Source organism: Miniopterus schreibersii (genome assembly GCF_964146895.1).
Source record: "Miniopterus schreibersii genome assembly, chromosome: 1".
NCBI classification, from domain to species: Eukaryota; Metazoa; Chordata; class Mammalia; order Chiroptera; family Miniopteridae; genus Miniopterus; species Miniopterus schreibersii.
This window is the reverse complement of record NC_138101.1, coordinates 183328627-183343792: the sequence shown is the minus strand read 5'-3', so window position 1 is coordinate 183343792 and position 15166 is coordinate 183328627. Positions and strand designations below refer to the sequence as shown.

The 15166-nt window shown below is 50.6% G+C and overlaps 1 protein-coding gene across 1 annotated transcript in view; it reads right to left on the bottom strand.

Annotated features, from left to right (window-relative positions):
- ESRRB (estrogen related receptor beta) overlaps nucleotides 1-13262 on the bottom strand; it is a 149957-nt gene extending 136695 nt beyond the window's left edge. The window contains exon 1 of the mRNA XM_081149350.1: nucleotides 13132-13262. Coding sequence (XP_081005476.1) covers nucleotides 13132-13133 — 2 coding nt within the window. The 5' untranslated portion in view covers nucleotides 13134-13262. The remainder of the gene's footprint in view (nucleotides 1-13131) is intronic.
- Between the last annotated feature and the right edge of the window lie 1904 nt (nucleotides 13263-15166).

Genomic DNA, 15166 nt, shown 5'->3' with positions numbered 1-15166 from the left:
TCTCTGCAGTAGATGCTGTTGGTGATCTGCTCAGGCCCCTTTCCCAGCGGTGCACACCCTCAGCTCCTGAGGGCTGAGCCTTCTCCTAAGAACTGCTCTTGACCAGTGGGAGCCCCCCCTGGTCCAGAAGGGCCTGAAGTTTACTCTCTCACCCCAGGACAGTTCTCAGCCAATGACTGATTGACATGGGGGAGGGAAATATGTGGTATTCTTGCCTCAAGTTAGGACAGCTCTGTGGTGTCATTATGCTCTAGAGCCCCCGTGGGACCAGGCTGAAGTGAGACCTCAGCAGAGTCCACGTCCTTACCTGGCCCCACCTCTCCTTCCTCACTCTCCTACCAGTTCCTCCGGACAGCATTCCTTCAGTACCTCCCTCGCCCAGAATCCAGGGTTCGGGCTCTATTTCTAGGGATGCTGACTAAAGCCACTCTCCTCCCCACCTCTCAGGAGTCTTCCCCAAACAGCCAGGGTGACAGAACACATGGACAATGGAAACTCCAAAAACCGCCTCGCAGAGCCATCTGCACGCCTATCAGAGGAAGAGGCAGGGATTCAGTGAAGAGAAAGGCTTGCCAGCCAGCAGGGGAACCGCCAGCTTCTGATCCGCAAAGGCCCCAGGATAGGGAGCACTTATTCCCCTCCGTGTCACTCCACCCTGGGGACCGGAACCTGGGCCAGTGCCGTGATCCTGCACGCACCCTAATCCCTGCCCCATGTAGCTGGGGACCCAGTGGCCTCCACCGAGTGCGACCATAGTCACATCAAACAAGCTCCTCTCCCCCCAATAGGAGATTTGTATTCTCCCTGAAAAAGAGACACAGAGGACTGGAGACGGCAGGAACCTCAGACTAGGCAGGAGACAAAGTCCCCAAGGAAAGCAGGTGCTTCAGAGACGGAAAGGTTTCCCACTGAACTGTCAATCATCTCACAGATGTTCAGTGTGACACCGAGGCTCAGGGAAAAGGGAAAGTGCTCAGCACTGGGAATCCTATCAGCGACTTTCAAATATCCATAAGCATTTCACCACCAAGGCCAGGTGAGGGACCCCCAGTGCCCCCACCCACTGTATCCAGGAGGCAGACTGCAGGCTGTGAAGGCCCCTTAAGAGGAAGGAAAGCCAGGGGAAAGGCAGACACCTGATGAACCTGTGCGGCTGAAGGTCACGAACAGGAGGTGACAAATGCTTTGTCCCAAACAGTCAGTGCATGCTGGACTCCATCCAAAGTGGGGAGATAATTAAGCCTCCCCAGGACTGTGATTAGCATCCCAAGAGCCTGGGTGTGAGGATCAAGAGGAGATAAGGCCACGGGAGACTGGGCGCAGCCATGGGGTTGGCGAGAGACCCCTTGTCCCCAGCCTGGCTCCCTCAATAAGAACACTGTGCAGTGGATTATGTCGGTGCAGCCCACACGGGAGGGAAGGACGCATAACGCCCAGTGAGATATTGGGGGATATTGGCGGGGGGAGGGTGGATGGAGCGCCAGTGTGGAGTTTATAGAGTAGATGAAGCTCTCAGAAGACCAAGTCAAGAAAGATGATGTGCGGAAAGAGTGTGGTGGGGGAAAGACAAGACGGGGAATGGAAAGGGAATGCCAGCATTGCCACGGACTGTGAAGGGGAGAGGTTGGCGGGAGCAGAGGAGATGCAGCCATAAGGCAGGAAGAAACAGGGCCGCGCCTTCTGAAAGAGGGACCCACGTCATGGTGGCTTTTAACATCTACCCATTTTAGCTCTGGCCAGTGTGGCCCAGTGGTTAGAGTGCTGGCCCAAGTACCTAAGGGTCTCGGGTTTGATCCTCAGTCAAGGGCACATACCTGGGTTGCAGGTTCATCGCCCACCCCCTGTGGGAGTGCGTGTGGAGGCAACTGGTCGATGTGTCTCTCTGACATCCATGTTTCTCTCTCTCTTTCTTTCTCTTGCCCCCCCCCCCCTTTCACTCTATCTGAAAAGCAATGGGGGGAAAATATCCTCATGTGAGGATTAAAATGATAAAATAAAATCTACCCATTTTAGGCCTACATTTTACCAACAGGGTTTCCAGCTCCTCTGGAGGGATTTAAAAAAATTGATTTAGGGGGAAGCAAGACCGTGAGTAGTTGCAAAGGGGAGCTAAGTGGGATTAACAGAGGCTCACTGGATGGAAGCATCTGCTTCGTGATATTTACAAGGATGCGGGGACTTGGGGAATGAAAGCCATGGGTTGCAGCATCTCTTGTATGGGTCTGTTAAAGGCAACCCCTGACGTGTTTCAGAGACGAGTAAAAACACTCAAATTTTGAAAATGTTGCACCAAGTTCAATGTAAAGGACACAGAAGGGTATTGGTGTGGTTTTTGGTGGTTGCCTGCATGCACTGAGCCCTGTGGTATGTTGCAGAAGGTGACAGCAGCCCATACTCCTTACTGCCTGGGTGACCTTCAATAAGAAGCTAACCTCAGGGCCTCTGTCTCCTCTTCTGTAAAATGAGCATCATAATAGTACTTACGTCTTTCAGGCATTGCAAAAATCAAAGATAAACTGTGCAAAGTTTCCAAACACACAGGCCCTTGATAAATGCCGCTCCCTTCTCCCACAGCCACAGAGGAGCTGCAGAGGCGGACACAGGAAGGGGTCAAGAAGCCAGGCAGGCACTAAACAACACCATAAGGAGGCAGTGAAGGAATGTGCCGAGGAAATGTCAAGATCAGACAACGGGCAATAATGCCAGGAACAGGTAACGTGGGATTACCGTCCGGGAGAAAAAGTGGGATCCTTCACAATATGGCACCAAGAGAGACACCGAAGACTTTTTAAGGCTTTAAATTCAGAGTGTGGTTTGGCTGCAATGTGAAAACTGCTGGTTAGAGAAAATATGAGGTTTTAGGGGAGAGAGAACAAAGCATGTCCCCAGGCTCAGTATGGAAATGACAGAGACCCAAGCGCACCTGAACTGTGAAAGTCCAATTGTAAGAACTGTTCTTCTGGGAAATTTTGGTGGAGGGCCAGGCAAGGCCCGAGATCAAGGGTCCAACATATAAAGGAATCACTTTATACGTTTCATGAAATGGCAAAGACAGACGTGCAAAGGGGCACAAGGGATCAAGGGAAGTAGACTCAGGACTTATGGGAGAATATTTTAGAAATAAGTTAGGCACAGTGAAAAGAATTGCCACATAACGATTAATGATAAAATCAAGGCCATTTAGTAAAAAATAACAAAAAAATCTTTACAAGGAAGCACATAGGGACCCAGAAAATGGATAAGGGATACTTTGTACTCTGAGGTCTCTTTATTTAGCAAGTCTCCAAATGTAATATTTTTAAATTAATAGAGTTTGATGGAGAGAGGGGAACAAAGAACAGAAATAGACAGTACAGTGGCCATGTAGAGAAGCGGGCATGGCAGTTGGGAAATAACGCCACTGCTCAAAGGTGTTTTCAGTGGGTTTGTTTTAGGCAGCTCAATTTACATATTATTGCGAAAAGATTTTCCAGTTTATACCATGGAGGTGTGATACCTCCCTTTCCCCCACCAAGGAGGGAAGACACACAGGGTCAAAACTCAAGCCAGGCCTGCAGCAATTCTGGGAACAGCAAAGCTTATTCTGGGTTGGGGAGGTTGGCATTTACCTGTGTCCATTTCTTTCATTAGTACATTCAAAGGCATGTTGGGGGCCTGTTGTGTCCAGCCACCGTGCTGGGTAATGGGGCCCCCAGTCCCTGTCCACAGAGCCTTAATTCTGGAGGGGAAACCATTAGGCACACAGTTGTGAGAGAAGATGATCACTGCCTGGGTGGGACACCAAGGAAGTTCAGGGCTGGACCCAGAAGAGCACTTGGAGGCCATCTAGTTCACGGTTTCTTTTACAGGTAAAGAAACAGAAGCAGGGAGATACTAAGTGTCTTGGCCAAAGTCATCAGGTAGTGGCAGAGTGAGAACTAGAACTGGGGGCTTCAGAAAGTGAATCTAAAGGCTAGCTCAATACAATGCCATAAAAATTAGTTTTATCTTCATAAGCAGTGTCCAACTACATCAGTAGAGGGCCGTATTCCAAGGTAATGTTTCTGATTCTTTAGCAAGTAGATTCCAAAGATCTCATTATAATTCACCCACTTGCTTTGCCTCTGCTCCCATTTCCCCACCTTCAATGATTAGGCAAATTCATCCCCAAATATAATTGGGGAAGAAAGCAAGTGAGGAGCCTGAGGAGGCCAAAGCAAGCATGTGTGCTTGCAGATGGGTGTACAGGATACTCTAACGAGCGCAGACTCCTCCTCTCCTGAAGCTGGTATTTCTCATTCCCATGCACACCTTAAGTCTGCTCCTTAGGCAATGAATGGCATCGTTTACATGCTTTAGATCCTGTCTCTAGAATTTTTCTGAACACCCTTCCCTCATAATGCTGCTGGCTGTCCAGATCCACCGAGACTGCTCATTAGAATGAGTTGGCTTTGCTTCGAAACTTATATCACTAAGGGCAGAGATCTGGGTGAAGATTTCGTATGAGAAAAATGTCACCACCATATTTCTGTCGCCCAAGAGTAAAGCCTGAACTTGTAGAAACTAATATCTATCTCCTGATCTTTTCCCCTCGGGCTAAAAGTGGTGCTTGGGTCCCACTGGCTTTCAAAGGAGCAACAGCAGACAGGGCATCTGGAGGCAGAATTAACTCTAGTTATTACATGAGGGTGTTCTTAATGGGGGGCCCTGGAGCAAACGGTAATTACACTTTCCTTCAAGACTGCTCTCAGCCCATGGCAAGGAGAGAGGAGAGGCGTGGCTGGCTGGCCACAATACCCTCAACCGGCACACAGGTCACAAGTCTGGGTTTGGAATGTTCCCCTAAGAGCTGAAGTCTCTGCTCCAACCTCCTTGAAATATACAAATCACCCCCACCGCCTGCGCCTGAGGCAGTAGACATTGCCCCTACCTACTTCCATTCTTCTCTCCTTGCCAAGCACTCCCTGAGGGTGCCCCATTAGGTATGCCGAGAACAGCAGTCCCTGCACAAGGAGGAGGAACTGGCCCTTTGCAGAAAATACACTCCAGTCACTCCACAACTTAGGGACACACAAGACAACCCATTTCGACCATTTCCAAGCTTCCCACCTGGGCTCGGAATCCTGAACGTGAGCAGCCATCTATGCTGGGCTGTGGAGAGCAGATTCCCGTGAGAGGTGACAAGCTTGGCCAGATCACCCCAAACCCCACGCAGGCACTGGAGGGATGCTCCCGTGGTTTCAGGATATAAAAGTGCAGGGAATCGTGGGGGACCAGGGTAAGTCTGTAAGTCACCTCCAGAGCAGCACCTTCTGCTATATTTGTAAGCTGTGCAGGGCGACTTTGGGAGGAAAGTAGGGACTTTGAAAGCCTCCTCCCTCCTGGCCTTTTTGGTGTGGGGCCCTAGACAATGGTTACAACAGCCATCATCATCATCATCAACAGCAACGGCATCCAGAGTTTACTGTGCGGCAGGCACTGTTCAAGGGCCTAGGTGGGCGTCTTCTTTAACCTTCACAATCACTCATGAGGAAGGTGCTCTTATCACACCTATTAGACAGAAGAGGAAACTGAGGGTGGGAAACTTGCCCAAGGTCACGGCTAGTTCAAGGGGGACATGGGTCCAGGAGCATGACTCTGAAGCCAGCTTAATCACCACCCAAACGACTTCATGGAAATCACCATGCAGGGGAATCAGTTCGTCTAAGACTGGTAAGCACTTCCATTTTTAAAGGAAAGTTTGTGCTCTGTTTCTTATTTTAGCCCCATGCTAATCTGGTAAGATATTCAGAGCAGGTTTAGATCCCCATTTGCGAGTAAAGAAATGAAGGTGCAGAGAGGTTAAGGACTTGATGAGGTTCCCGGGTTGGGAAATTTTCTCAAGTCCTGTGCCTACTCCTTTCTTTAGAGGCTGCCAAAGGGCTCTGGGCAGACCCCAAGGAGCAGGCACCCTGGTGCTGGGGCTTCTCCAGTTGTGTAGAAGCCCAATGTGACTTCTGGGGCAGTGGATTGTGAGGGGTATTGTATCAGGACCACAGAGGTATGAGGCGGTGGTCTCTACAAATTAAAGGCAAAATTAAAAATGCAGAGATTATAGATTTGTATTTGAACAAGTAGTTCTGACCAGTTTTCCAGCACTGCCCAGGGGCACTTACAGATGGGGAGGTGAGGAGAGAGAACAAGCTGAGGAAACTGATAGATAATAGGGACTGATTGGTGGTGGTAAAGCCCAAGAAGGGCCACATCTGGGCCCAAGGCCTTGGGTTAAAGGGACACAGGCTGCTCACCTGTGGTTACTGGTTATGCTAGAAATACAATGTACCAGGTCCACCTTGAACAAGTTCTACAATGTAAACTTTTAGAGCTGGAGGACCTAAGAGATTTCTCTCCAGCCCTCATGTTATGATCAAGGGAACTGAAGCCCTGGGGGCATGTGCACCTTAATGGCCACTGACCTGGAGGTGGCTGGGCCAGCCCCACCTGGTACCTGCCCCTGGATCCCTGGAGCCACAGATGAAAGCAGACCTCAACACCAGGCTTCCCTTCAGTGGACTTTGTCTTTTAACTTTTCATTGCAAAATAATTCTAGATTCACAGGGAGTCGCAAAGAAAATGGACAGGGAGGTCCTGTGCACCTTCATGCGACCTCTCCCCACTGACTAGTCCACATACAGTCCTAATATAACTGCAGATCTACATGGGGTGGTAGGTCTCTTCCCAAGACTGACTTAGCAGCGAACATTCATGAAATTTCTTTCTCAGATCTTATCCTATCCCCCTCACTGCCATGAACCCCAACACACACACACACACACACACACACACACACACACACACAGCCTAATCAGCAATAATTTCACTCCTGAATATTGCTAGAGAGATCACTAAGCCGAGCTAATCAATTGTCTCAGCCAGCTACCAGTCCCCCAGAGACGCGGAGACTTCTCATTGCTATCATTTAACCCTCAGCAGCCTGAGTCTCTATCCCCTGCCTTCCAGAAGAGAGCAGAACTACTGTTCTGGGAAGAGCCCCGTGCCTAGATAATGTTTCTATCCTGCCGCAGTTCAAAAGCCTGTCTGTGCTCATGGAAACAGACACTCTGGGGCACTTCAGAAGGAAGGTCTCCCTCTCATGTGCACCAGGGGACCGGGGACCAGCATGGTTATAGCAGGGGGAGGAGCACAAGCCCTACAGGGTGGGAACAGCCAGGAGAGCCAAAAGGGGAGAGGGGAGAGTATGGCAAACCAGGGAAATAGTAACAGGAGAAATACCCGTTTAGCGATTCAGCTTGACATTGACGTAGACAAAGCGTTTTACTGCACAGAATACAATTCCTGGGAAGGTTTGTGCACCTCTAAATACAGATCACACTTAATTTTTCTCGTTTCTGGACCTAGGAAGGAACACGGAGGCCCGAGGGGCAGAGAGGGGGGTGTTTAGTAGCAGTACCTCCAACTCCAGGAGGGAGAGCAGAGCCAGCAGGGAGTCAGTGGCTTATCAGCGGGGAAAGGAAAGGACGAGCCTACTGCCTTGCAGCCCAGAGTCCCTACCCAGAGACTCACGGGGGCATTGAGGACACCAGGGCCGGGGCAGCCCAGGGGAGGACACCTCTTCAGGAACTCCTGTGAGGCCAGCTTGGCTCTGGGATTAATTTGTCAAACAACCATGTTGAGAGAGAGGAGGCCAGAGCTGTCACCTGCTGCCCCGCAGACAGCCCGCTGGCTTCACAGCCAGGCCTGGCCCGGCCTGCTCTGCGGCAGAGCCTGAACTGCCCTCAGAGAGCAGGCTGGGGGTGCGCGGGTGACTCGGGGACCCAGGACCAAAACTGCTCGTGGGACTGCGAGCCAGGGCAGAATAAGCCGGGTCTCCCTCCCCTGGCTTAGGGCTGCTGACCAATGCCCAGCTCACATCCTCTGCTTCCCCACAGCGGTGAAAAGCCCCAAGTTCTTTTCAGGTGTGGCAGGGGTTCCCCATACGCCTTCATCTCGGGCTTCGGAATGGAATAGCCATGGGAGGGTGAAGCTGGAAGTCTTGGCTATCACACAGGACTCTGCTCGTCAACACCGAGGGAAAATAGCCTGGCAGGGACTGAAGGTCTGTGCCCTCCCAAAGTCCATATACCGAAGTCTTAACCCCCGTGTGGTGGCATTTGGGAGTGGGGCCTTTGGGAGGTTATTGGGCTTGGATGAGGTCAGGAAGGTGAAGCCCCTCTCCCCCTCCCCTTTCCCATGGGATTTGTGTCCTAAGAAGAGGAGGAGACCAGAGCTGAGCTGTCCTCCAAGTGAGGACACAGTCAGAAGGAAGCCATCTGCACGCAAAGAGGGGCCTCACTAGGACACTCTACGCTGGCGCCCTGATTTTGGACCAGCCTCAGGAACTGTGAGAAGATAAATGTCTGTTGTTTGTCACCTAGTCTATAGTATTTTGTCATAGCAGCCTGAGCTGACTAAGACATAGCCCCTGAGTGGGAGGCGTAGGGGTCTGCTGTTAGTGGTGACAGGAGAAGTGGCCGCTCTGTGCTGAGCAAATAAGAGTGTAACACACCGAGCAGAGGGCTAATACTTCACATGCATTCCATCTTCCCAACAACCCTATGAGGAAGGTTCTAGAATTATCCCCAGGTGGGAAAATTGAGACCCTTAAGGGGTAAGTAGTTCAGGTCTCACAGCTGAGAGAAAGTGGTGCTGGAATTTGAACCCTGGCTGTCTGACTCAGAGAGCATGCTCTCAACCACAGCTCCGTGCGGTCCATGGGGGGTACTTGTTAGGGCAAGAGGGCAGGGATGACCAACCATGATGTGGACTTGCAAAGGGGAATGAACTGTCCTCCATGCTCTTGGTCAGCTGCAGGTGCAATGAGGAAGACCCACGGAAGCCATCACGCCACAGGGATGAAGCAGTAATGAAGGGGGACCAGCCAGGGGCTTCGAGAAGAGGGAGACACCAGCCACATGAGAAAGGCTTCACAGAAAAGCTGCCGAAGACATGAGTGCCACCCTGACACGAGAAAGGGCGAATGCAAAAGGACCCACAGGCCACTGAGCATGAAGCACCCAGAGGAAGATTCGTGCCCAGGTCCTGGGAAACAAAAACCAGAGGACCCAGGAGAGAGAAAGTCAGCTGTCTGGTGCCTCCCTGACCTCATGGAGCAGGAAAAGGGCCCAAGTAAAAGGACCATCTAGTGGGTGGCAGAAAAAAGGAGACGTGTCCACAGAGCATTCAGAATCCTCCTGCGTCGGGACTTCTGCCCTTCCTTTCCAGGCTGGGGAAGGAAACAGCATTCCAGGAGACCCAGGGCAGTTCTGACAGCCATCTGGCTCCGACCTTCCCCTCTCCACTACTGTACCCCAGAGAATGAGGGGACAAGAGCAGCTAGAGCGTGTGCAACGAACTTAGACTCCTGACCTCAGCTTTGCTTTGACTTTGCTTGACCTTGGCCAAGTTGCTCCTCGCCTTCTCTGGAGGGAGATCAGGGAGCTCTTGACCTGCTTTCTCCTGGGCACAGTGAACCAGATGGGCTTTGAGATCCTCATGTGCGCAGAACTCCAAGCAGAGGGACCAAGGGACCTGGGCCCATCACAGAGCCAAGGGGGAGAGAGGGGCTTGTGGCATGTGAATTTGCTCTTCGGAGGAAGATGCCCTCAGCATTTCACAGGCAGGACGGAAGTGGGGGGAATCCTCTCCGGCTCCACCAGGCAGCAGGGGGAACTCTCCAGCTGCTGGTAAATTGAGCCATACTCCTGTCTCCATGTTCTCACCTCCAGACTGGAGGAGGAGAATTGATTTGGGGAGTTCCAGGCACACAGCCCCTCCAGGCACTTGGTGAACCGAGGACCCCAGTCTGCTACAGGGACTTTTTTTCTGAGCACATCAGCTGCCTCTGACTGCAGAGCGTCTGCCACAGTTTCCATTTTCGCTTTGTGAACCGATTCCCCTCTCGCCCCACCTTCCACTTTGCCCAGGTTGTACAGCAGCCTGAAAATGCTGATGGCTTAACTGGTTTAATTTTTTTCCCCAGCAGCCCTGAGGGGTTTTAACTCTTTCCTCCAGCAGAAACCTTGCTTTTGGAGTTGAATGTTTAAACTCTCACTGGGAGACTCATAAATATTCGGAGTCACTCTCTCCCTCTCTGTTTGATTAGGAAATGAGCCTTTAACTCAATGTAATCCCCAAGCCATTAACAAAAAAGCCCTCAACAGCTCCACTATTAGAATTTCACTCTTAACCCGCTGAGGATTGAATTAGATTAACATAACTACCCACAATCTGAGTTTATTTTCTGTGCCAGATAGAAATGTGTTTTTCAGGGGAGGCGAGAAGGGGGAGGGGAGGAGGTGAGGGGGGAGAGCAGGAGCATAATGAAATGTAAAAATAGAGATAAGAAGATGGGCCGATAAGCTGCCGATGCGAAGTGATGGGAGAACGAGCAGACCAGGGTCTCTGGTTGAAAAATCCTGCCAATGCCATCTTTTATTTAGGGGGTATTTGGAGAGACCCCAGCCATGTAAAATTGTTTGAATGAGGGGAGCACTTTCCAGGAATTTGCGATTCCTTCTTCCTGGAGGTTGATGGTCCTGCACCTGAGCTTGCTGTATTCCATGCACCTGTTTGTTGGCCCCACTGTCCCCAACTTGGGAGGAGGCTGGGGCTGGGCCTCCATGTGCTAGGGAGAGGGACACATAAAACAACGGTGCATGCGCACCAACGACTGTGCATTGACATCTGGAGAAATAAACGACGACAGGTTGGAGTGGGTTAGGTTTTGCAAACATGAAGTCACAGACAGCCCCATGACCAATTGCATTTAAAAAACCAGTTTGGAAAAAAACGAGAAGTTTGATGGGAGCTCCATCCTCATAAAATTAATCGTTACTGAAGCAGAAACGAAGTAATCAGAGGCTGCCTTATGCAAATGTCTTGAAGTTTCCCCCAGTTGCATCTCTATCACTAATCCCAAAGGGGAAAAACCAAATCCTGATCTGAGGATGAAAGCCAGGCCCTCCATCACACGGCCAAACAAGCCCCATCCCACCTGAAAGCATCCACAGGTAGCCACGTGAAGGAGCAGTTCTAGCCTAAAGGTTCCAATAAATACTCTTCTCTCTCAGCCGCTCGCACTGATGAGAACATGGAACTTGCTCAGAGATGCAGGAGGCTCTCCTGCTGCATCGCATCGTGGGCCAGCAGGCTCCGCTGTGCGCGGGGAGGAGGGGAGGGGAGGGTTTGCTCTTATATTCAAAGGTTAAAAAGTGCCACGCTTTCTCTAAAAAGCCACTGAGACCTGAAAGTCCTAGGATAGTTCAATTTCGCAAACAGCTGACTGCTATGATTTCTGAACGCAATGTCTCAATCACTTGATGCACTTGAGCTTTAATTAACAGTAACCCACCAAATCCCACTTCAGCATTATTGGGGGAACCTTAGCAGAAAGTGTTTGGCAAAACAGAGTCCCTGGAAGAGAGAAATGGGAATGCTGCATGTATAATATGCTCAGCTCCTGTTTATTTTTTTCTTTATTTCTTGGGTTTTACTTACCATGGTAGATTTTAAATAGTGACATTCCCTCCCCCCTCCCTCCATTTTCCAACAAGTTCCCTATTCTGAATTTCTCCACCAATGAGTGTGGACTTACTACCCGAATATGGGAAGTTTACCTTCTCATTTCTTATGCTGATTCTCCCCTCCAAAATAATAAATGAATGGATTAAAGACAACACTAGCCCTAAATAAAATACCAGTGTAAATAAAGAGCCGAGAGAAGGAAAGTTAAAGTTCATAAAGGTCAAAATAAAAACGAGATCGAATTGGCTCTGTAAACATATATGTAAGACCACATTATTTAACTTCCATCAAGTTAGATTTGCTGCTAAGACTATCATGTTTTTAATCAAAAACAATCCAGATATATCTGTTTTGTTTGATGCTTTTAAATTGCTGGCAAGATTTCTCTGTTAGGATCTTTTTTCCCAAACAAATCAAGAATTAGTCCTTAGCAATGTAGTATACGGCAAGCACTGTGTTAGTAACTAGAAACCCAGGCATTATTAGACTTGTAAAAAGAATGAGACATTTTAAAACTTGTATACAATATACATCAGGCATCATATTTTTTTCTCAAAATCCCATGCTATCATTCCTTTGTAAATAATATATAGCCAACCTCCTCAAGTGCAGGATTTTACTTAACACTATGCATTCTCCAGAAGGTCATTCTCCACGGCCCCCAGGAAGCCTGCGGTGTGTCAGCGTGTGGACCACCGGACAACGTCTGGGGCCTGCCACCTCTGGGAGCCACCAGGGCGCTCCAGAGCCTGCACGCTGATGGTCTAAAACAAGCACGGCTTTGACAAGAGTCGTGATATTAAGTTTCTTCCTTCAGGAAGGATGCGGAGAGATGCATCAGCAACACTCCACACCTGGCTGCATCCTTTCAGACTCTCCCTCCTCCAGCCCCCACCCAGTTCCCCTTTCAGGGCAAAGAAAACACACCCAAGGAGTGATCCAACGAAAGCCCGTAAGGCAAGACAAATGGTCAGCTCTCATCTCGACTTCCCAAAGCAAACTCACTCTGTGGAGCAAAAAAAAAAAAAAAAGTCCTTTTCCTCTGAGGCACTGTGGAAAAGCCGGCCTTGGGGACTGTCATGACCCCCCGGAGTCTGGAAGCTCCCAGGTGGAGCCCAGATCTGCCTGGAGCCCTCCATCACCCCCTGTCCTGCGTACACCGTGTCCCCCTGTAACCTTCCCAGCTCGCCCAACGCCTGAGCTGCCAGCAAATAAAAGTTTTCACGCTGGGAGACATACCTACCCCGCTGAGCCGCGTGTAAACTTTCCCTTGCCCTTTGGATTTGCTCACTTTTTCTCAGCAGAAACAAACAAAACTCAAAGGGAACCTAGTGATTCCAAGTGAGTTTGTAGAAACCGGCCCACCAGCCATTGCCGGTCCCTCTGACCTTCCCACGACAGGCTGCGACAGGCTCGGCCACCCAGAGATGCTTTGCAGTGGCGGAAGGCAGGATGAAAGAGCAGGCGTGGGGGGATATTTTTACCCGTTTAAAAAAGAGAGAGAGCAGAAGAGCGAAGGGGAGCGAGTCGGCAAAGGGGCAGGAGGGTAGGGGCCGCCCTGGGCAGGCCAGGGAGCAGTTGGGTACTTACATGCTCGGGGCGCCGGGACGGGGCTGGGTTCCCCGAATGTCTGCCCCTCAGGTGTTTCCAGTTGCTGATGACTCGCTGCTCAGCTCCTCCGGCACCAGCTGACAGTCCCCTGTCTGTGTCTCTTTGTGACTAAGGACACAGTACTCCCAACCTATAAATAGATCCCGACTCTGTGATTGATATAACAGGCAGCTGACAAAAAAAAAAAAAAAAAAAATTCCCACAACCATAACCAGGTCTTAAACAAAACAGCAAAAAGCTCTAGACTTTCAACTCCGCCGAGCCCCATGCAGGCGACACAGCCACTGATGGGCCCTGGAAGGGGGAGAACATTATAATAAAAGGGTGGAGGGCAGGGGGGAAAGTGTGAGAGTCGGTTACTTCGCCCGCGGTGGAACAGTCACTTGGGGTCACACCGGAGAGCTGATGACTGACGGTGGGCAGACAGGGCGAGGGGAGGAGCCGGAGCAGGAGGTCCTGGCCCCACCGAGGACAGGCCCCCAGATCCTGAGCCGCTGGCTCTGTCAGGGCTGGAGTCAAAGGCCTGACTTGGGAGCATTCGTCAGCGCAAGTGCTTTCCACGAAAGTTTCCATTCCTCCTGCCAGATCGGGAGGAAGGGAGGGAGCGGCAGAGCTTTGCTAGCTTGGGGCCCAGACAGGTTTCTCAGGGGACCAGCAGAGGCCCCTGGAGGGCGAGGGGTTGGGATGCAGTCAGGAGTCACCTGTGCCAGGTGAGGCAGGGTCCAGTGGGCCTCGTCACAGCAGGTAATGGGTTTTTAAAAGGACAGGGGATGACATTCATGACAGAAGAACTGCCCAGGATTGAAAGGCTTTGGAGGTGTTGGTGTCGCTACTTTTTCCAGAAAGTTTTTCTGGGAGGCTGACTTGCCTGGAAAAGTTTCTTCTTGAGGAAAGGAGCCCCAGTCTTTGGGATGCTGAAGGGTCTCTAAGAAACACTGCAAAGGGGGGGCAGCTTCCCTAGGGCAGGCCACCCTAACTGGGAAAGCTGAGCCATGGGGCAAAGTTTTCCGGAAGATGGAAGAGTCGTGGAGAAATAACAGAAGTATGGGCTGTCCAGCAACTAACCAGGTGAGTTCCTGATCATGCCCGGGCCTCCCATCCTGCCATCTGGAGACCCACCTGCTTTGATCACACGAGGGCCATCTGCCTTGCTGATCTGGTTACTTGTGCACACTGATTTAGGTGGGATTTCAGGTGACGGTCCCCCTTGCAGAGGGGCCGTGGGACCAGCCCCTTGCTGATGCAGTAAGGGGTACTTTACAATCCGTAAAACTTCCTAATCTCCAATGTTTAAAAAATAAAGTTGAATTTCTTCTTCATGTTAGATCTAATTCTTTATTCTCCAGGTTAACAGCAACTAGGAGGAAGGGGCAGTACCCACGCTGTTGAAGTCAAAGTCGTTTAATATGAAGAACTGCAAACACCTCCACAAGTAGCCTGCCACTGGAATACGAGCTCCGAGAGGAGAGACCACATGTCTGTCTTATCCACCATCGCATCCCCAGTGCGACGATACCTGACACACAGTAAGGCCTTCCTGAGCACAGACGGAATGATTGAATGAATGAATGAATGAGTGAATGAGCGAGTGATGTCGAAGATACCAACACTACCAGTCATACGCTCTCTAGCAAGGTCTGTATTCTGAGAATGCCACACAGAAAGTGAGAGAATTGGGAGTGGGACTTCAGGCAGATACAGTCTGACCGACCCATCATTTGTCCATAGTTCCCTCTGAGAACTACTGTGCTCCGGGTACCAGGCCAGTGTGGCCACCCAGCACTGCCCTCTACCAGGCCTGGGCACACACAGGGTTCTCAGGGAGCTTAGATGCTAGAAGGCAGATAACCCTGAGAGAGGGCTCTAGACCTCCCATGCTGGGGACTGGGGCTGTGTAACCCCATCTGCACATGTTCACTGTTCAGGGCCAGGCTCCTTTCTAAGGGAAACTGTTTCCTTTCTCATGCAAACCGAGGACTTCCCTTCATTATTTGCTTCCTTTTAAAATTCTCCA